This window comes from Rhamphochromis longiceps, linkage group LG19 (genome assembly GCF_057381845.1).
Source record: "Rhamphochromis longiceps isolate RC_006_pf linkage group LG19, R_longiceps_female_GT1.1, whole genome shotgun sequence".
Lineage (NCBI taxonomy): Eukaryota > Metazoa > Chordata > Actinopteri > Cichliformes > Cichlidae > Rhamphochromis > Rhamphochromis longiceps.
Genome location: NC_140575.1, coordinates 27,323,360 through 27,344,733, shown reverse-complemented (window position 1 = coordinate 27,344,733; position 21,374 = coordinate 27,323,360). Strand labels below are relative to the sequence as shown.

General features: G+C 40.0%; 1 protein-coding gene across 3 annotated transcripts in view; it reads right to left on the bottom strand.

The window, feature by feature from the left end:
- Positions 1 to 1,935: 1,935 nt before the first annotated feature.
- Positions 1,936 to 21,374, bottom strand: part of rcan3 (regulator of calcineurin 3) — a 48,467-nt gene continuing 29,028 nt past the window's right edge. For all 3 annotated transcript variants that reach the window (XM_085392095.1, XM_085392096.1, XM_085392097.1), the window contains 3 exons: positions 9,659 to 9,832; positions 8,620 to 8,791; positions 1,936 to 5,080 (listed from right to left, as the gene is read on the bottom strand). In XM_085392095.1, the coding sequence (XP_085248221.1) occupies positions 4,926 to 5,080; positions 8,620 to 8,791; positions 9,659 to 9,832 (501 nt within the window). In that variant the 3' untranslated portion in view covers positions 1,936 to 4,925. The remainder of the gene's footprint in view (positions 5,081 to 8,619; positions 8,792 to 9,658; positions 9,833 to 21,374) is intronic.

Sequence of the window (21,374 nt, the reverse complement as noted above, 5' to 3'; positions counted from 1 at the left end):
ACACTGGCCCTAATTTAGGCAAGGGAGGCCTGCAGTTCTTTAGATATTATTCTGGGTTCTTTAGTGAACTCCTAGATGAGTCACTGATGTGCTCTTGGAGTAATTTTGGTAGGCTGGCCACTCCTGGGAAGGTTCACCACTGCTCCAAGTTCTCTCTATCTGTAAATAATGTCTCTCACTGTAATACACTGGAGTCCCAAAGCCTTAGAAATGGTTTTGTAACCATTTCAACAATGATAGATTTCAGTGACTTGTTTTCTCAGCTGTTTCTTCAAATTGTTACATGAAGTGTTGCTTTTGAGGTATTTTAGTCTACTTCACTTTGTCAGACTGGTTCTATTTAACCGATTTCATGATTCATCTGGTTTAGCAGTAATGAAGCCTGGGTGTGGTCAGTGAAACTGAAGTGAGATTTGGTTAATCACCATTAACTCATTATTTAACAAATGGTGCACATTCCTTTTTCACACAGGGCAGGTAGGTTTGGATGGATCTTTTATCTTAATAAATGAAGTAATCAAAACTGCATTTTGTATTAACTCAAGGTAGCTGGTTATCTTTGTCTAATATTGCAACTTCTTCTGTGATCTGAAACATGCCAGTGTGAATTTGCAAAATAGAAAAGAAACTGCTGGAAACAAACAGGTCTGTTCTGCAGTTCTGTGGATTGGCCAGTGTGGGCCAGCATTTGTTGCCTGTTTGCCCTCATTGTTGCAGTCACATGACTGGACAGGTGTCATGTGCTAAGTGCTACAGTCAGCATGCTAGCATACAGTGCATTGAAACAAAGCAACTTAGCATGCTGACATTTTATAAACACAAGTTAAAGACATTTTGATAGCAAAAAGGTCAGTTACTGCCCCCCATTATACCAAATGTGGTCTTGTGTAGGAACTACAACAATGTAATTGTGTCACAAGCATGCAAGCTGTTAATGCTGAACTTATGTGTAGCAGAGATCATGTGGGCTGAGAATTCAAGATGGTCTCTCTCTTCTCACTTTAGAATCTGCTGCTCATACAGGCAAAAAGAAAAAACCTTTCCTCTACATGAAAAAATGCCAAGTTCTTACAGTTTATTTCCTATTTCAAAAAAGTAGTTATTTGCAAATGACTTTCTAGTTTTTGGTATTAAAAACAAAACTGTACTTAAATACTAAGTAATAAGATTTATTCTGTCACATAAATTTAATCTATTGAAGAACCAACAGCTTGTCTTGGTAAAATAAAATAAGCCTTCAGTTATGATCAAGAAGAACAAAATCAGGAAATGTTTTAAAGATCTTGCATTTGGTAAATTAATGCTGAATTCTGTGAAAGTAATGAAAACTTATGAAAGCCACAAACTGGGAGACTAGATTTTACTCAGGTGTATGTCTGGCACAACACACACTTTATGGACACAAGTACCAGAACAACTACACATTTACAGGAGCTGCTTAGCCACAGAAACGCCCGAGGTTTGAAACTCTCGAGTTACTGAGTCAGCAGAGCATTGGCAATGCTTTTAAGCTGCTCTGTAACTTTACGTGTTCTGCCACCTTCTGGTTTCCATTGCACAATTATACCACTTACATCTGGGAGGGAATAAAAACTCATGATGTGACGTGTTGTGACAGTGGCATCCTATTACAGTAGGACTCATGAATTCCATGAGTTCTTTAGAAAAACGTATTCTTTTACAGATGTTTGTAAAGGCAGACCGCACGGCTAAGCTTCATATTTACGATAATATGACTGGAAAAGACTGGATTCAAAGATTGAGAGGTGTAGCCCAGTACATACACTGTACATAGCTCACTTTCTGCACAACTATAACTATCTAATTTTTTGGAATGAGATTCTGTTTCTGTGTTTGCATCCCAAGTGTAGCCCCTCGAGCAAAGACACACCTGAAATAAACAACACTAAACATAGATTTTAAGAATAAGTCTTTATGTATTTTTTTTTCTATGTGAAACAAATGACTATTATACTACACAAATCGAAGCGGATACTGTAAGAGACAGAGACCATCTCTGAGAAATAAGTACAGAACATGAAAATACACATACTGGTATTATAGAACTATAAATTATTGCTCGTTTTGCTACGTTGTTTTCTCGATTCCTACGATACAAGACACAATATTCAGGTTTCAACGGAAACAGTACAACAGTGACAAACGGTATAATTGAGCTTTTTAGTAGACGTTCCCCAGAAATAAAAGAAACATTCAAACAGAGTCCATGTTGAACACAACAAGATGACTGTCGGTTTTGATCGAGCATCTTCGGAACTTATTGTTATACATTTTTGTCTTTTTTTGTTTCCATTTACAACATTGCCAAGAGAAGCCATAACAAACTGCACACCGGGACTGGCCTCAGCAACAGAAAAAACACTTGGCATATGTACATAAATATAAATTTTCTTTTCAACTGTGACCAAATGCACCAGTTTGTTAAAACACCATGACAAAAGAGATAAAAAATCTTTCCTTGTGTCCTTCTTTCTGCTCCGCTGCTTCCTCTACAATATCATCCATCACAGCAGCTCCACCAGTCTGCCGTCTGCTTAGATAACTGCGACAGCTTAACCGTAGTGCCAATAAAAGTGCACTCTGCCAACACGGTGCATTTCAAAGAACCATTTCATATCCTGTGAAGATAAAATGAATGTTTCTTGTGGACAAACACAAAAACAAAGATAGTGATTTTGTTCTGCACTGTCATCCTGCCTCGTTTCTTTTTTTTCTCTCTCTCTCTCAAACCTAAAACTGCACTGCATGTCCACACCGCTTTTCAGAAACGCACTTCCACAGATCCAAAAAAGGCCTGAAAGGTTCACACGAGCAAAAAGGAAGTGGAGTGTTTCACTCACTGCAATATGCTGGTGAAAAGGCTAACCAGGTGTTTAGCTTGAGATAAAACAAACAACACTAGAAATAAAACTGAAGACATACAATGTGCTTCCTACTTTGTCTTTAAAAAAAGACTTTTATGTGAAGGAAATAACAGCACACTGACAGTAAAGTGCTCACATGCACACAGACTTGTAGTTTGCTTACTAATATTGTTACATAGCAAAAAGTACTTTTAGATTTCATGCTGTCTGATGACACAAATGAGGTTCAGACTCGCCTCCTTTGTGTGGCTTTTAAAGCGCTGAAATGTTTCATTCAGTGGAGGTGAAACACACTGGTCTGATTTGATTTTATTGGAACAAAATAAAGGTGAGCTGTAGATTAAGGAATGTATGTTTTTATAAAATGAGCGCTAATTCAATACAAACTACTGCAAGTGGGTCGGGGGAAACATGATATCCTTGTGTTTAGAAATACAGATCAGAGTCTCTGAGTAAGAAAGAAATCATTTTACGTTAGGAGATGAGTCGATGCTTTGGTTGGTGTATCTCATGTGGCGTGATTAATTTTCCCTTTTCTCAGCAAAATGCTTTCAGGTAAACTGCAATATCTAAAGGAACTATTTCAACAAATTTTTTTCCGCTAAGCTATTTACAGCCAGACGCAGCGCAGTACTCTGGTGCGCAGCAGGAGACGATCAAGAGTCCCACAATTGCTCGGAGATATCGAGAGATTCTCAGTGCAAAACAAGCAGTAGAAGGTTTCGGAGGAAACCTGACACAGATTGTGGGTTTGATTAAATAACATAAAAAATACATTTAAGTTGTGAATTACAACAAAGAGAATCAGAAAAAAACAGAAAAACAAACCCCGTCCCGACACCCCTTTGAAGAAATAAGGGGGTTTGACCTGTCAAATCGCAAAAAAGTGACACATGCAAATTTGCCGTCGAGTCAAAGACTGAACTGTCAAGCTTTCAAAAACTCATTCAGCTTTTATTTTTCTACCCCCCCGTTTCACATACTTTCAACCCTGTGCGCAAATATGCACTTGCGTCAAAAGCATCAACCCGTTCCTCTGTCATAGTCACGAACATCAATTAAGAAAAAAAATACACCTCAGCTCTTCATCTACAGAAGTAACTTAGCATGCAAAAAGTTTTGGGGTATCAAATACGTAGTAAGTATACACATCTAGTAGTACAGCAAAAAAACACCTCTCCAAATAAAAAAGGACAAAAAGCAAAATCAAAAAAAAAAGAAAAAAGAAAAAAAAGTCAGACAACCACCACAACTTTGTTAGTCACATATGGCGCTTCGTGCTGTGTGTGATGTTAAATAGGTTCCTTTTTCTTGATATAGCTTGTTAGTATTTGTGTTTCTGTAGGTATTTTTTGTAATACAGTATATACATGCAGACAAGAGCGGAAACATCACACAGTCAGTCTTAATGAGAGCGGAAACTGCGAACCAGCAGATATGAAAAAGGAGGAAAAAAATAGACATTTATAATACATATGTATAACCTAAAAACACAATTTATTGTTTAAAAAAACAGAAAGAAAAGAAAAATATCTTTGCTTAAGTATCACATGTCCTCAACCAAAGATCTTCGATTATTACATATGACTGTGAGACGAAGGGAGAGGTACAGCTAACAACCTAACTGACTAGCAAGCTACTGAGCAGGACTAGCAATGAGAGCTGAGTGTGTGCGATAAGTGACAGGTGCCTGCGTAGGGACAGGTATTTCCACCCCTCTTGCCGAACACGAGGGGAGATTAGTGGGGTGGAGGCAAGCATGCCTACCGCTCCCCCAGGCTGTCCACAGAATGTGATGAGTGTGTGTGTGTGATTCTCATCCATCCCCTTCAAGCCACCTCATTCCATCGCCACGCTCCCCACAAACACCGTCTTCGAGCAATGTTTGTTGTTTTTTGTTTTGTTTTTTTTTTGCTTTAGTTGAACTGAAATGAGGGGCATCGACGCTCTCTGTGAGTGCAGAGACGAGAGAGAGAGGGCAGGTGTGTTGTGGGCTTAAGTGGCGGTCTTGGCCCCACTGGTGTTGGAAGGGAGGCCTCTCTAGTTGAAGACCTTTGGGGGTCCGTCGGGACGTCTGGTCTGGACAATCTGCTGCTTTGGCCGCGCTGCCTCGTCCTCCTCTGTTTCGCTCTCGCACACGTGGACCACCACGCTGGGGGTGGACTCTGTTCCTGCATGGAGTTCATACTTTTCACCTGAGGGGATGGAAAGAGAGAAGAGCCATTAAGTTACAGTCTGTAAAATATCACCACTAGATGTCAGCAAATTGCGGCAGTGCATAATCCTGGCCACTGTAGGACAATCATATTTCATATTTTATGTGCGATATTTTATGCTTCTACACTCGAGTCACCTATAAAACTGGTTGCCATTCATCTGTATTTAGTGTACTCAGATAACAAAATGACTCCAGACCAGATACATTCCACAATCTGCTGTTTTCTTAGCAGGCCGTTAGTCAGCTGTTCATCTCAGCTGTCTGTATGTGTCGATGTTTACTTCTGGAGGCGGCTGTAAGCTTGTTAAAGAAGTCTGATCCATCTTGATGATACTGAGCGGAGTTATTGAGAATATCCTGAAATTTTCTGTCATCAGAGGCTGCTGTTTTTAACTAGTGTTATTGAAACTTTTAAGTTGCTGGACACTTGGCGAATCAACTCTCGTACAATGTGAGAATATAATCAAACTGTTTATGCTTAGGGAAAATGTGATTTCCTGGACACCTGAACCTAACATTAGCTGGTATAATGTTGGCTTATAACCATCCATAGCTGTTTAGCTGGCTCTTGTCAATTTTGAGTATATTAGGAATAAATAAGCATGAATTACAATTTTCTTATGAGTTCTCATCTTCTCATCTAATACATATGTGGCGGGTCTGTATCAACAAACTTAACACAATTAGGCAGAACAGCGATGTCCGTCTCGGCCACTGTATTCAAGATGGCAGGGAAACATGGCGACTTCCACAAACTGGCAGCAGCACCTACGTATTTTAATTGATTAATTAATTCTAAGTTTATGAGAATGAGTTTGTTGGAAGATTAAATGCAAACTAATCATTATATCTACCTATCAATCTACATATATACACACACAGTACATCATTCTTTTTTTCAATTAAATAAACTAAAAAAAGGGTAATTGGACATTTACGGATTAAATATGAAAGCAAAACCACTACTGTGGTAAAGAGAGACTGGCAAAACTCAGAGTACTGAGAACTGGACTAACACATTGCTCAGTAGAAGAGGCTTCATGCAAGTTAATCATTTAATGTAGTGTACATTCCAGAGGAAACTGCTGTATGTTTTGCTCTCTTTGAGTAATATTAGAACTTTACAACCTTAAGTCTAAAAGTAAGTCAATATTATTGACCATTTCAAATGCCTGGAGGCAGTATACTGCCCAGTTATTTTGAAGCATTATTCATTATACCAATGGACACCATACCATTAAGAGTGCATGTATAAAACCACCAGATATGATCAAATTTATATAAGTAGTAACACTTGTGTAACAGCTTTTGCCTCTGGAAATTGTATTTCTACATTTGTCTTTGCCATTCCAAAACCTTCCCATAAATTTCAGTTCCACATTTAATTGTCTCTCTCTTATAGTGCCTCTGATTTTACTGAAGGGATTTGAATACATCCCCCATGAATGATAAGGAGACGAAAAACACTCCTCCTTCTGTCTAGAGTAGCACTAATTTTGCACTAATATGGTTGACTAACTAAATATACTTTATGTTTGAAATATGTACGGCATCTATTATATGGTGACAGCTGTTTTTCCTGTTGGTTAAGGAACAAATCAGGATACGTGTTCAAGAGACAACTATTCCCCGGAATACTCTTGCCATTTGTCTGGATGCCAAACTCAGCGGACTCTGATTGAAAACGGACTCTTGTGAGATTGTATCACAGTCGCCATGGAGATCAGACAGCTGGCAGACAGGAGGAAATTGGTCTTGTCGCTTTTCGCCGTGGTGCCAAACACAAGGGAGGGACACCGAATATAGTTCTGCTGTTACCACGGGGAGTTGACAGAGGGAGTCAGCGTGCTGTGCTGCAGCCCTGAGCTAATCTGATGTTGGATGGCAGGATGTGACGCGCAGAACAAAGCAGTTTCTTGAAGCCTCGTGTTGCTATGGTAAAAGCAGAACATGTCAAAATGGTCCTCCGAACTGGACTGTGTGTGTGTAATTGTGCGTGCGAGGACGTGGCGAGTTTAATCATCAGTTTTGGTGATAATAAATGGCGCTCGGGTTGTTTTTTCCACTTCATCAGCATGATCACATCCACATATGCAAGCATGGAAAGACGCTGTGGAAATGGCACACCTTCTTGTGCGTGTTAGGTGACATTTTCTAAAGGCTGCGGCGATCTGATATCTTGCTGACAAGGCAGACAGAGGTGCAGGTGTTTACTTGCCAGTCTAACTGTGGTGGTTTGTGCTGCCTCATTTAGACTGGTTCCGCATTAGCTTTCATATTGCCATGCCACTCTATATGCAACCAGGTACAAAATCTCCAGGGCAAAGTGAGACCTGAACGATATCCAATTGCTATCATTTACACTATGTGTGTGTAAGAAATAAAATCTTCCGACATATTCGTCTGATACGAGTGGATGGTTTAAAACGGGAAGGTATTTAGCATTTGTGGCAGCTCCGTGCAGGCTGGGCATGCATGCCAACACTCAAGTAGTCTATTGCCAGTTTAACTGAGCTAACTTTAGTTCTGAGAGCCTCTAGAACTCTGTTTAAACTTAGAATAACAAGGATGCAATTGTTGATCTGCATAGACATGGAAAGAATGAAACAGCATTGTTCTTGAGGTGGGGAGGAACGTGATTGTAAGATTAGCTGCTACAACTATTTCCACACTGGATGTTTTGTTTTTCCTGGGTGGCATTGATGAATGTTAACTTGGCTCGACTAAATGGAAAGCAGAGCAGATTCACTCGGGCAGATTCTATAAACTATTGCCATTGGTTTACCATCCTCCCTTAATGACTCCTCCTAAATCCCTGAAATAAGTAATGATGAATTGAAATAAATCGTCCCTGCAGGACTTTCTAATCCTAGTTTAATACTGCAGATAAAAAAAAAATACACACAGACGTTCACCACCTCCAAAAATCCACTTATGGTTTCTATGAAGGGGTTTACTCATTAGTCAGTGTATGTTATGCAAAATCATTTGAATCCACTGCTTCTTTCATTGTATATGTACTGACAATGACCCTTGATGCTGATGTATCATAGCTCGAACAATGGATTTGATTCGTGGGATTCAGTCTGGCGTTTCCTTTTTTTATGCTTCTCTGCAAAAAACCACAGCAGCAGGAAGTTCTTCGCTGAGATCACTAAGAAAGACAGATTTTTAAATGGCACAGCATTCTTTAAATGTACTTCTGAACAAGTACTTCAGATGCTATTCAGAAGTGACTAACGCGCCGCAGTAAAAGTCAAGATTAAAAGAGTTATAATTCAAAAATGTTCCATTTCCTTTTGTCATGATTGCTTCCCAGATAAATATCCTTTCCACATCGCCCCCCTGAGGTGCATGAAATAATTTCCTGCTTTTTTTCGGCTTTACTGTTCAGAGACGAATGATTCAAAGGAGATTTTTTCATACATTTGTTGCACACCATTTTCCCTGTGTTACGCCTGTTGTAGGCACCGAGTACCAACACAGAGCACGAGCGTGTTGAAGTTGAGTACTGACCGGGTCCGAGCTTGGCTACGGCGCACAGCAGGTCGTAGTTGATGACGGGCGTGGCGTCTTCGCTCTGGCTCCAGCCCACAGGCGGCGAGGCAGGGGGCGAGATCAGAAACTGTTTGACTGGCTGGGGAGGGGCCAAATATGACTTATCAATGTCCTCGTCACCATTCTGGATCTATTGGAGAGAAGATGATAGCTGATGAAACGACTGTTCTCTTAATTCATACACAAGTCTCATTGTCCGCTGGTTATATGCACAGGATAAACTGAAGTTTCAGTCAGAAGCTCTGTCTTCAAGTCTCAAATAACAGGCTTTTTCCAATGAATGGATTTCAGCATTTTGATAGCTGCCAATTGCTGTAATTACAATACCTACATGTGGCATCTGTCAAGCTGTAAAATCCTTAATCCTCTTACATCAAAGTACTAAAAGGTGCAGCAGGGGTCATGACTGATGATGTATTCGCGATAAGGGGAGTTTCAGTTGGAGTCGCAGTGACTTGTATTTTTTTCAGGAAGCACAACTTTGATGGAATCTTGACTAAAACTGAGCTAAACTGGGTGTTTTGGACTTGCTACACATTAATTTATAGCTATTTAAATGTGATTGAAATACAATTTATACAGTATGTAACCTGTAAAATTCATCCTTCAACCTCTCTCTTCCCCACAACTGCATAGAGACACACTTGTTCACACAGCTACAGTGTAGTGGGTGGGTGGGGAATCAAGAACTGTGTTCTTGTGCTCAATAATGTAACAGATGAGTTTTGACAGGAAGGCTCATAGGTTCAGGAAGCAGTCAGGTGTGGCTCAGAGATGCAAACAACACTAAAAGATGGATTAAAAAGAGAAATTGAAAGAATTTGGGAGGAGATTGTGTACCATGCTCTTTCTCCGAGTTTGTTTTTCTGTGTGTTGCTGTGCACACACAATGCACTGTGCCCTAACTCTCTATGTAAATAAGCAGTGCTTTGCCTCAGATCCTCCATCTCCCAGGCCCCCTTCCTGCCCTTTCCCAGACCCCTCAGCTGACACTTACTTGAGCAAAGTAGAGTTTAAGCTTCTTGCCGTTGAACTCGGACTCATGTAGCTCAATGCGTGCGCGGGCTGCTGCCTCTGGGGTGCTGAAGTTGATCCGGACTCTCCGGAAGCTTTTGAACATTTGGAAAGTCGCCTGTTCATCGTAGATCCTAAACAATGCCTCGAACCTCTCCTGCACAAGATAAAAAAGGTAAAAATGTACAAGTCTGATGAGAGATCGAGGCTATTGTTGAGCATGTTAACCTGCTGATACTGTGAAATACAGCAACCATTTAAAAACCCAAATAGACTAAACAAGTCACATTTTTTCCATAAACACTTAAAACAATGTTTTCTTAGTTAACATTTATTCACTGACAAACCACGGCAATAGTATTTACACAGCGATATGCTTGACTAGAGGCAAATCTTCTGAGTCAGCGTCATCATCTTTCACTTAATGATTGTCAAAATTGGATTAAAAACTGTTGTTTATTGTTCTCTATTTCTTTTGTGTGCAATTACTCAAGATGAACTATGTTCTCTGAGCACTATTTTCTCAAAAGCTAGATAACATCAAATATCTCAAATACAACAAAATAAGATATTTGAGAACACTACGCGAGAAACTCGTGTGACTAAGTGCTCTGCGTCCAGCTCTGTCATTTTCCAGCACTCTTCTCTGCTGTTGTCTCTCTTTTCGTTTTTAATCCTTATGTAATTTTCTGCTTCTTGAACTATATGTCGTTAAACATTCCCATATCCCCCCCATCAGGCCTCGACAAATTGGCCTCCTCAACTGTAAACTCAATCAAGCAGCTCAGCAGGAGGGCAAAAAAAAAAGAAAGTAAGAGGCCACCAGGGGAGCTCGTTTCTGAATAATCAGTAGTGCTACTCTTTGAATCCTTCCAACAATGACTATCAAACTAGACCCTCTTTTGAGAAGGAAGAAGGATGATCAACTGAATGTGGTCTTCTGCCAGTACAGGTTCACAGGGCCTTTACATCTTTAATGTAGTTCTTGTGCTCAACTTGGGTAAAGCGGCCATTACAAAAACATTTCTACTTAATACTTAAAGAGTTAAAGTTAATGCAAAGCCATAGTTAAGTATGTGGATATGGCCGTTTGCTTTTACTTTAATCAAGTGTCTTAAGAGCCACGTGTTTGCAATCAGTGGTGCCAATGTCTACTTTTAAACGCTGGTCTCAAGTCAGCGCCCATTTCTGTTATTGTCTGACAGATTTTTATCTGAGCTGAATTTTTCTTCTGTCAGTGGAAGCTAGAAACTAAAATAGTCCCATAGCACTTTCTTTGTTGAGCTGACACAGCAGCTATCACCAGGATGGAAAAGGTGAGCGTTACCTGAAGGAATACAGGCAGCATGTCGGCTGTGAGATCTGCCTCTGTACATTAGTGACACCTAAGTGACAGGATACACCTATAATCTGCACACTCAGCACACCGGGATGAGTTCTGGGCTCTCTCTGCGTGTCGTTTCAGCCCTGTGTCTTATTGGAGAACACTTGCCAGAATCTGGCACATATTCATCTGGCCTTGTTTGACATTTAATGCAAAAATCTTAACACTTTCACACTGTATGTAATCAAACTACGAGCAACACATAAAAGTCTGGGTATCATAAATTAAAGTCAAGCTGCAAACACTGCACTGACATGCTAAAATGTCCATATTCATATAAAAAAGAACTGTTTTCATTCATTTTTATTCAGTTTTTTCCGTCTAAAAAGCTGTTTTTAAATAAAATATCTTTTTACTATAACGCAAGACACAAACATCTGAACATCTGGATCAAGATGCTGAAACTGACTCAAATCATTGTCTGTGAAGGTTCTCAGTCATCCAGGTCATCGTAGTCTAAGGCGATCCTGATTAGGTAGAGGATCGCCAGGGGGTCCTTTGTCCCTCTTTGAGGGGAAACTCCCACTGGGTTTAAATCTGGGACTCTCCACCATTTGACCCTTAGAACTGAAGAAGCTTCTCGGATGAGAGGTGAAACGTCTCCAAGCAACTTAAACAAGTCCAGACGCTTTTCTTTCCAAGCTCCTTAGACTGACTCAAATCATTGGCATTTCTACCTAAATGATCGATTAATTACTAAGTGACTAATCAGTTCACAGTAAAGTAAACACTTAATAATGATCAGTAAAGCCATCGTGCATTTGTATTAATATATAGCTGCTATATCTCAGTGCCTTGGTTTTTTGTTGACACAGTAAATATATATGCTTTATAATATGGGCCTTTCTGTAGAGAAATCACATAATCACACTATCTGACACATGCACAGCTCTAAATGATTCAGCAAGCTGTCAGCTGCCATCATGCTGCAGTGTGCTGTTCACGGTGGTCAAACAATTTGGAGGAAAATAAAAAAGAAGATTAGCGCTTTTACTCCTAATCCTCCCCCCTTTCCCCTCTTGTTTTATTTTCACGTCTTCTCCCCATGTAAGTGCATCAGGTCTTCTGTTGCTGAACCCCTCTGGGTAGCTGGCTTAACATCAGAAGTGACTTCACCTACAGGCCATGTGATACCATTTTTAGTCAGATTTGGACTTCACCATACAAGGTGCGTACTTAAGACGCTAGGAAAAGAGGTCAAGTTAGGAATGTGTGAATATCTTGACTCCTTTTAAGTGAAACTTAGCAATTAAAATGCAAAAATCCCTCAAAGCCAGAGGAGATTGAAGAGCATGCTTATCGCTAAATATAATGGGAGAGCTGGGAGTTAGGTATGTTGATTTAATATGAATGCTCTACGCTCAAAGTTGTGCATAAATAGCAGGAGAAGCAACATGTCAAGATGTTACTTCTCATATTACATATTGCATTAGAGAGGGTACATAGTAATCCTAATAACAGAGATTTATAAATCCATCTGTCTCTTGTGAGCCACTCAGTTTTACATAAGTGAAATACTAAAACCTAATTACAGAGGCCTAGGGAAAAATGTGTTTTCCCTGAATTTCTCATGAATGATGCAGGCAAAGAGGCATAAAACCCTCCTAGTGATAGCTCTGGATGCTATCAGATTGCTGCAGTTGCCCATACTTTGCATAGTATTCTGCAATAAGTCTACGGTGTTGGGGGTTGATGCATTGTGTGTTTCTTCTTCAGTTGTGTTTATACACCTGTCTGCACTTAATTATTAGTTATTATTAAACTCTGGCTCTCTTCCACGTCATGTCTTTGTCCTGTCTTGCTTCCTTCACCCCCAACCACGTATTGCCCTCCCTGAGTCTGGTCCTGCTGAAGGTTTCGTCCTGTTAAAAGGGAGTTTTTCCTTCCCACTGTCACCAAAGTGCTTGCTCATAGGGGGTCATATAATTGTTAAGGTTTTTGTTAAGGTGTTTTCTGTTTTGCATTGTAGGGTCTTTACCTTACAACATAAAGAGGCTTGACGCAAATGTTGTGATTTGGCGCTATATAAATAAAACTGAATTGAGTTGTCTGTGAAGGTTCTCAGTCCTCCAGGTCATCGTAGCCTAAAGAGCCTAAAGAGCTTTAAAAGAAAAGAAAAGATTTCTTAAAGATGTTTCAGCTTTCATCCGAGAAGCTTCTTCAGTTCTAAAAGCAACTGGTAGAGAGTCCCAGATTTTAAACCCTAGTGGAGTGTCACCAAGAGGGTCATGGACCCCCCTATTGATCCTCTGATTAATCACGCGAACCCCAGGTGTGAAAATGGGTGTGGGTCACAATCAGCCAAGGTTTCAGGTGAACCCATTGTGAAACCTAGCCCCACCCTATCATGTGATTTACTGAGGTCAAATGTCCCAGGCTGTGAGTGGGCGTCAAGGCTTCTGGGAGGGGATCTCAACACTGGATTATAGATGGCAAAATTGAAGTGAACTGAGTTGAATTCCTTAGCAACCAGTTGCTACTGGGTCACTGATCGGCCTCTAGGGCTGTATGACTGAGGCCTAAATGGTCTCACCTTTCAATTTGTTAAATGTTGTTTTCAGGTTCCTTAATATTTGCATGTGAGCACGACAGATTTTGTTTTAAATTTGAATTTTATATTTAATAAATGAACAATGGAACAAATCCACATGGACAGGCTTTTGTGGTCACTTTAGACGAGCAAAAAAAGCTTCAAACCTCACTTGTTACTAAACTGTTTACAGCCTACACTATGGAAAGCATGTTAGGAAACAGCTGCTTACACATTCAGCAGGTGTAAAACAAAATTAGCATTCACTTGAAGTTTTTTCTTCCCTCAAGGCGAATGCTTGAGGGAAGCATTTGTTCAGTACAATTTCCTAGCTACAGTACATTTGTACATTTGTATAGTACATTTGGTTTATCTGAGCTAAAAAGGAAAAGATGCTGGTGAGCATGCTCGCACTAAATTAAGATATTAACGATGCAGTGACTAAAATGAAAAGACTGAAGCAGTCACCTTAAAAAAGCTTTCAAGCGTCATATAGCTAAAGGAAATTGACTGAAGACAGACTCATGAGTCACAGTTGGTGTTTATCATAAGAGACACGTTTGTTGGTTATGAGTAAACTGGGGGTGGGAGGTTGGTAGCATTTGTATTGCAAGATCTTGATTTACATTTCAGAGCATTTTACATTTCCATTGTTTGTTACAGTTGCTCCTGATTTTGGTGTAATCGTGACTTGAGTATAACAACAAAGACACTTGTTGAACCTCTCTGTAGAGCCCGCCTCAGCCCTTATTCACACTGTGAATTTTCCATGAGCCTTGGCCAGCTTCTATGACTCAGATGTCATCAAAACTCCATGTGTAAAACTGATAAGATTATCATTTACATACACAGAGGCACACACACACACACCCACACACACAGTGGTGACTTCCTTAACCCAAATTGATATTTTGGCATGTGCAAAGACGTGGGAAAGCTCTGAGATCATGTTCCATAATAGCAGGCAATGTTTGTTTTACACCACCATATGCCAGCGCTGATAAACCCACGACTGATTGGTGCGTAACAAGTGAGCGTGCTGATCACTAATTTATGTGGCCTCTATGCGCAAACATGTTAAAGGAATGAGAGGAGGAAGACGAGGGGAAACGAGGAAGAAGAGAGGGGTTGTTGAGTTACATGTGGCTGAAAAGTGCCCTGCTCATCTGCCATCGCAATGTTCCCTGTGGTGACCTACTCCCTTTGTTCCCTTGTGTAGTGTGTGTTTGTGAGAGAGATACAGAGAGCAATTGAGCAAGTCTGTGGGTGATGTAGACAAAGCGTTCATGATTCTTCACTGTGTTTCCACAGCTGTAGGTACCCACACAAATACAATACGCCTACTATACACTCACGCACAGGGAAGTCTGCATAATAAAATAATTGGGCAGCGCCATTCGTCTCTAAGCACAGCTGAAGGACGACCGCTTTTAACCGCACAAAATCCTACCAGTACTCTGTGTCCTGTGAGAGCCCGAAGGACAACAGGTGAGGGAGAAGAAGCGAACAGCACGTCCTGTTTTTCATTCTCAACACAGAAGATTAAAAAAAAAAACAACCTTCACACCTCCAAAAAACAAACAAACCTGAAAATAAGAACAAGCTGGATACCGAATTGCTTCAGAACATAAAATTTGCTGCTGTTTATAATAAGGCTGTTGCTCACGGGAGAATTCCAGTGTGTGTAGAGTCTTTGGTGTAGACCGCACATTTCTCCATGTCACCTTTGTGTAACACCCGAGCTATAGCTCCACGAGCCAGATTCCCTTACTTTCCTGTCTTTGATTTTGCTTCTGCCCAGTTGTTGCGTAACAGAGCTACTCTGTCACAACATTCAAGCTGAATCTGTCATGGTCCTCGTTTTTTGGACCCTGAGTTATGATTTCTGAACTTATTTGTCAAGTATTTTCCGTTTGGCTCTTAGTTTGTTTGCATTTATTTGTATTTTCTTTTTTAATCTTTAGGCCAGGGGTGTCAAACATAAGGCCCACAGACCAGAACCGGCCCTGCAAGGACTCCAAACAGGCCCACTGGACAACTTTGAAAATTGGAAGGACTGCACAGATTTTTACCTTTTAACTGTATTTTCATGTTTTACAGCTTTTCCTATTGAAAGAGGCCTCCATCCCCCAATTGCCATTCGCACTACACAAAAAATAATTAAATAATAGTGATTATTTACAGCAGGGGTCACCAACCTTTTTGAAAGTGAGAGCTACTTCTTGGGTACCGATTAATGTGAAGGGCTACCAGTTTGACACACACTTCTCAAATAACAAATTTCCTCAGTTTAACTTAATTATGTGTTATCATTAATAATTAATGATATTCATCTATGTACGGACACTAATTATGTTAATTATTTTTCACCATAATTATAAAGAATGCAAGTAGGAAACAAGGTAGGAAACATAAATATCAATATGCAACGCTTTATTTCTATATATCTCTGCAAGTATTTACATTTTGAAGTGATCACTTCTACAACATTTTCACTTACCACTAACAAATTTTAACAAATCATGCACTGTTACATACATTATTTTTGTATGTATGTAACATACAAAAATCAACTTTCAAATTTTACAGAACTTTTCACCAAATTGGCAGCATTTTAAAGCAAATTGCCACTGAGAACATCTAATATGGCTTTCTTTGTCTGTTAGTGGGAAACCTGGCATTGCATGCTGTTCACCAGTGTGTTGTAATCTGGGGTATAACTTGACACTGCAACTCTGAGTGAGTCTTGCAGATGTGCATCGGAGAGGCGTGTTCTGTGTTTGTTCTTGATGAAGTTCATGTCAGAAAAGGCTGATTCACAAAGATAGGTTGAACCAAACAGGCTGGCAACCTTCATAGCTGCTGTGCACACACCACTGTACTTTTCTGTGTCAACAAGGCACCAAAAGTTTGGTGCACCCTGATAGGCTTTGAGGTGGACGTCATTTTGCAATGTTACAATTTCGATTTCCACCTGTCCAGCATCCAAGCTGAACATTGAACTTAGTTGCTCAGCAATGCATGTTGTGTCCACATTCATGAAAGGATTGGAAACAAATGAGACGCATGGCTCAAGCTGATCAAGGTCACAAAACCTGTTCTCAAACTCTTGACCAAGTCAGTTTATGACTTGAGTGTACTTTTCTGCAACTTTGGCAAAAGTCTCAGATGCAGAAGCATTGTCTTTCAGCACCATCTGCACAGAAAGAAAGTGCAGCACCTTTTTTCTCTGTAAATGCACAGAGAAGATGCTCATCTGGGCTTTAAATCCATTTAAAGCACTTATCATGTCAGCAACAGTCTTACCTTTGCCTTGCAGCTCACAGTTCAAATGGTTCAGTTTCCCAGTAATGTCTGTTAAAAACGCAAGGTCAAGTGTCCACTCAGTGTCCTCCAGCAGAGATGTGTCTTCCCCTTTGGATTGCATGAACTCCTGGATTTCACCCAAAAGTGACAAAAAACGAAGCAAAATCCGTCCCCTGCTGAGCCATCGGATTTCCGTATGTAGTAGCAGGTCACCATATTCAGCTGACAGCTCCTCCAATAGCACCTTGAATGTTCTGTGCTGTTTAGCTCTGGAGCGGATGCTGTTTATGATCTTCACGACGGGAGTCATGACGTGCTCGAAGCCGATCACCTTTGCGCATAACGCCTGCTGGTGAATGATGCAGTGGTAATGCATGAAGTTTGGGAACTCTGTGTCACCTTTACAGTGAGCGATGAATCCCGTATGTCGGCCGATCATAGCAGGAGCCCCGTCGGTAGTCACTGATACCAGCTTTTCCAACGGTACCTTTTTCTTCGCGAAAAACTCCTTCACCGCGTTATAGATGTCAACTCCCTTCGTTGTTGTCTTTAGCGGCAGTAGTGTCAGAAGTTCTTCTTTTGTGGAGAAACCATCAAATACCATCCGGATAAAGACCATCAGCTGTGCTGTACTGCTGCTGTCGACGGACTCGTCACACTGGATGCTAAACCAACTGCACTTTGCCAGATCCTGATCCAACTGATTGGCCAAGTTCCCGGACATAGCCGACACTCTTCTAACAATTGTAGTTGCCCCCAGCTGGACATCAGAGAGAGTGGAGATTACATCGTTTCCATATTTCTCGTCTTTAAGCACAGTTTTTGCAATTATCATCATTGCTTCTTTGAAAACCTCCCCGTCTAAAAATGCCTTCTTTTTCTTAATCATGAAATGTGTAGCTCTAAATGAGGCTTCGGTTGCTTTTTGAGAGTTTTTCACCGGTCTCGTGAAAAAAGACTGCTGTTTGCTCAAACCTGCCTTTAATTCGCGGGCCTTTTCCGCTCGCAGTGTGCTGCCCTTTGGGTAGTTAGCATGGTAGCTTGTGTGACACGTTCGGAAATGTCTCTCCACCTTGTGCCGCTTTGCCGTTGCCACAGTTGCCCCGCAAATGAGACACACGCATGAATCTTTCACAGTGGTAAAAAAGAACTCTTCCTCCCATTCACTGTGAAAATTATATGTTTTCTTCCTTTTTTCTGCCATGTTTTCCTCATCTCCTCACCTTTGCCTTTGCTGGTCTTCACGGCAACTGTTTCCGTGGAGACCAGCTAGCACTAAATATTAGATCATGATCTAATATTTAATAATAAACTTTTTTTAATATATTATCTCTAACAAATTAACACCAATGCAATTGTGAAGAAAAAATAAAAATAGATGCAGCTTACTGGTAAGTTGTTATGGTGAGCTATTTTTAGAACAGGCCCGCGGGCGACTCATGTGGTCCTTGCGGGCGACCTGGTGCCCGCGGGCACCGTGTTGGTGACCCCTGATTTACAGTAATTCCACAGTAAAAAATAAAATAATCAAAATTTTCTGTGAATTTATGAACATTTTTTATAATTGTGTTATAGCACAGTCTTCATGGACTTCATTTTGAAGGTCATTATCAGGTTAGGCATTTTTAATGATGGCAACCTCTTAACTTAATAGTGCCTTTATTTCAACATTTTTGACAGAACAATTGCCATCTTTACGACCTCCACGTGTGCATGCAAGCGTGCTGGACAACTCGCAGATTTATTTGCAAGTCAGTATTTTATTGTATAATTGCATGATCTTAGTTTTTACTTGTTTTCACTAAAAAGCTATAGATATTATTTTAATCTGAATTTTATTTCCTCATACATATAAATGATTTCATGCTTCCAGCAGCAAGACGGCCCTTAAAAATACACTTGAAAAGGTCCTCTTGAATGCTTCTACTAGTATAAAGTGGGAAAATGGAAATTAGCTTTTACATATGATTACATTCTTGCATTACGTAATATTAACCATAATTAGCGTACACATAAAAAGATCTGCAATCAAAAGCCGCAGTTCAGGAACTGTCTGTGGAGGGGGGAAGATACATACAGGAGATCCAACAAAGAGGCAGGCACAACTGCAAACTAGCACAAAAGACACCAACATAAAAAGACACTAAGCTTGCTAGTAAGCTGCAACCTCTCTTGCAGTTTCTCCAGGGCCTTCCTTTCAGAAGCTTCCCCCTTGGGTTAATAGGGTAGTTATGCTCCTGACTGTAAAGGGAAGGCTGTCATCGCAGTGGCAAAAGGACATAACTGTGTGCATGCTCACAGCAGCAAGCTCAAAAAAAGATCAGACAGCATAGGGATGAGGTGTGCAAGTTTACTGGGAAATGTCAACATGGTTTTCGGTGGCAGAACAAAAGAAAGTAGTAATTTAAAGAGCAGTGCTGAGAGAAACAGGAAGCTGGTTAGAGAAAAAAACCCCACAGGATCTACTTCACACCTTCTCTACCTAATGAACTGGTCAAGTATCAGATGACTGTGACTTGAAGTGTTTTCCCGTCTTATGTAAAAGGGAGATTAAGTTTCTTTAATATGTAAACAGCACTAACGCTCAGCAGACCTGCAGGTTCTTCCTGTTCTTACTGACGGATAAACGATTTCAGACACACTGGACAAATACTGGAATGTATTCTCAGCAAGCTGTGTTCAAATTGCGATGTTTTCACAAAAGCGCCTACACGCTGTCACTTTTTATTGTTGTGTTTGTCAGCTCATTGTGTTTATAGAGTTACATAAGGTCCATTTATTTAGCTGTTAGTTTCCTGTCACTGCCGGGAACCAGCGAGTAGCATCATCTGCAACACAGCTACATGTTCCATTATTTCTTTGATGATGCCTGAAAATGCATCACGCACGCACAAATATAATTAATTATTTTCAAAATAATAGGTAACGCAGAAAAGGCATTTGATATTCGTCTGTAGCAATTTTGGACCTTTAATAGTAGACAAATAAAATTACAATAACAGCATTTAAATTAAGGGTTATTTGGATTGATGCTTGGTCAGAAACCGTTTCTCAGGATTCTTCAGATAGACAATAATGGTCGAGAAAATAATAGAGCAGCATAACTATAACAACCCTGGTTGGAGGGCAAATTAAACTAACACATAATAATAAAAACTACAATGAAAGAGGATTTGGTTAAATTTAACCCTAGCCTTAGACAACTTTAGATTTAGATGAAAAATGTCGTTTCAGTTCAAATTCACCCTTTCACAATGTTAAAAATACACATTAGCAGGCCCACGCGCCCCATTTCCAACAAGTTTATCTGAGATTTCCTTGATTTAAATTGACTGACTGGGCCACAATGCTCCATTTTTATCTGGTTTCCCATTTAATCCTGTACAGTATTTCAATCACCCTGGCACTCAGAGCACAATCCATGACTGTAATCCACAAGCTTGTTCAGTTCCATGTTGAATTACACCATTTGGCGTTTTGGATCAAAATGAAAAGATTAACCAAACCTAATTGGGACGTGAAGAAGGGTTTTGTTTTTTTCCCCTTCCTTTGGGGAATTACTCAGCTTTCTCTGCGACACGTGCCGAGCTTTAACACAGTCTAATCCAGACCCTCACACTTGAATTGGATTTGGGTGAAAATCAACAAACTAGGCCACAGAGCTTCTGGGTGAGTGGGGGATGGTGTTACACTAAATATAGATAATGCTGGAATAATTAAGAAAATTAATTTCTTAAGTGTGTAGACAATCGTTTTTAATTACTGTCCTCCCTAAAGGACCAAACTGGAACCAATGTAATGAGGACGAACAAGGTAGGAAGATCTGATTGGAGAGATAACAGACGGCGCTGGACGAAAAATAACTGTACCTGCATGCATTTCTGTTCCAGTATACTTTCTCTAATAGCTTTCCAGTTGAATATGTATTATATTTAAAATATAGAAGACCCTTCAAGTGGCGGATTTTAGAGAAATCACAGTAAAAAAATAAAATAAAATAAAAACTCAAATTACAAAGAGGATTTCTTGAGTTTTCTAGGTTTTTAAGTTTCATTTATTGTGCATGACCACTAACATCCATTATCTACTCCTCATATAGCGTCTAAATAAAGGGAAATTATTTATTACACCTCGTTAGTCCCCTTTTTTCCCCATCTCAGATTACTGATAATTGTTCTAGCCATCTTCACATTAGTATTAAAGTAAAGGCAGGACTTTGAAAATCTTCTAACTTCAATTAAACATCTGTAAACTACATAATAGTTTATCTGTTTGTTTAAAAAACTGAAAGTCAATAACTCAAATGGCTTGGAAGTGACTTTATTAAACGTAGATTCTAATTGTACATATCCGCTAAATTTTACCACCACTTTTTTTCCAGCTTCTTTGAGAAATTTAGTTAACTGGCAATCTGGGAACCCATCTGCTATTATCTGATGACTTTACCTGTGGGGATAACTGCCAACATTTGCAGCTTCC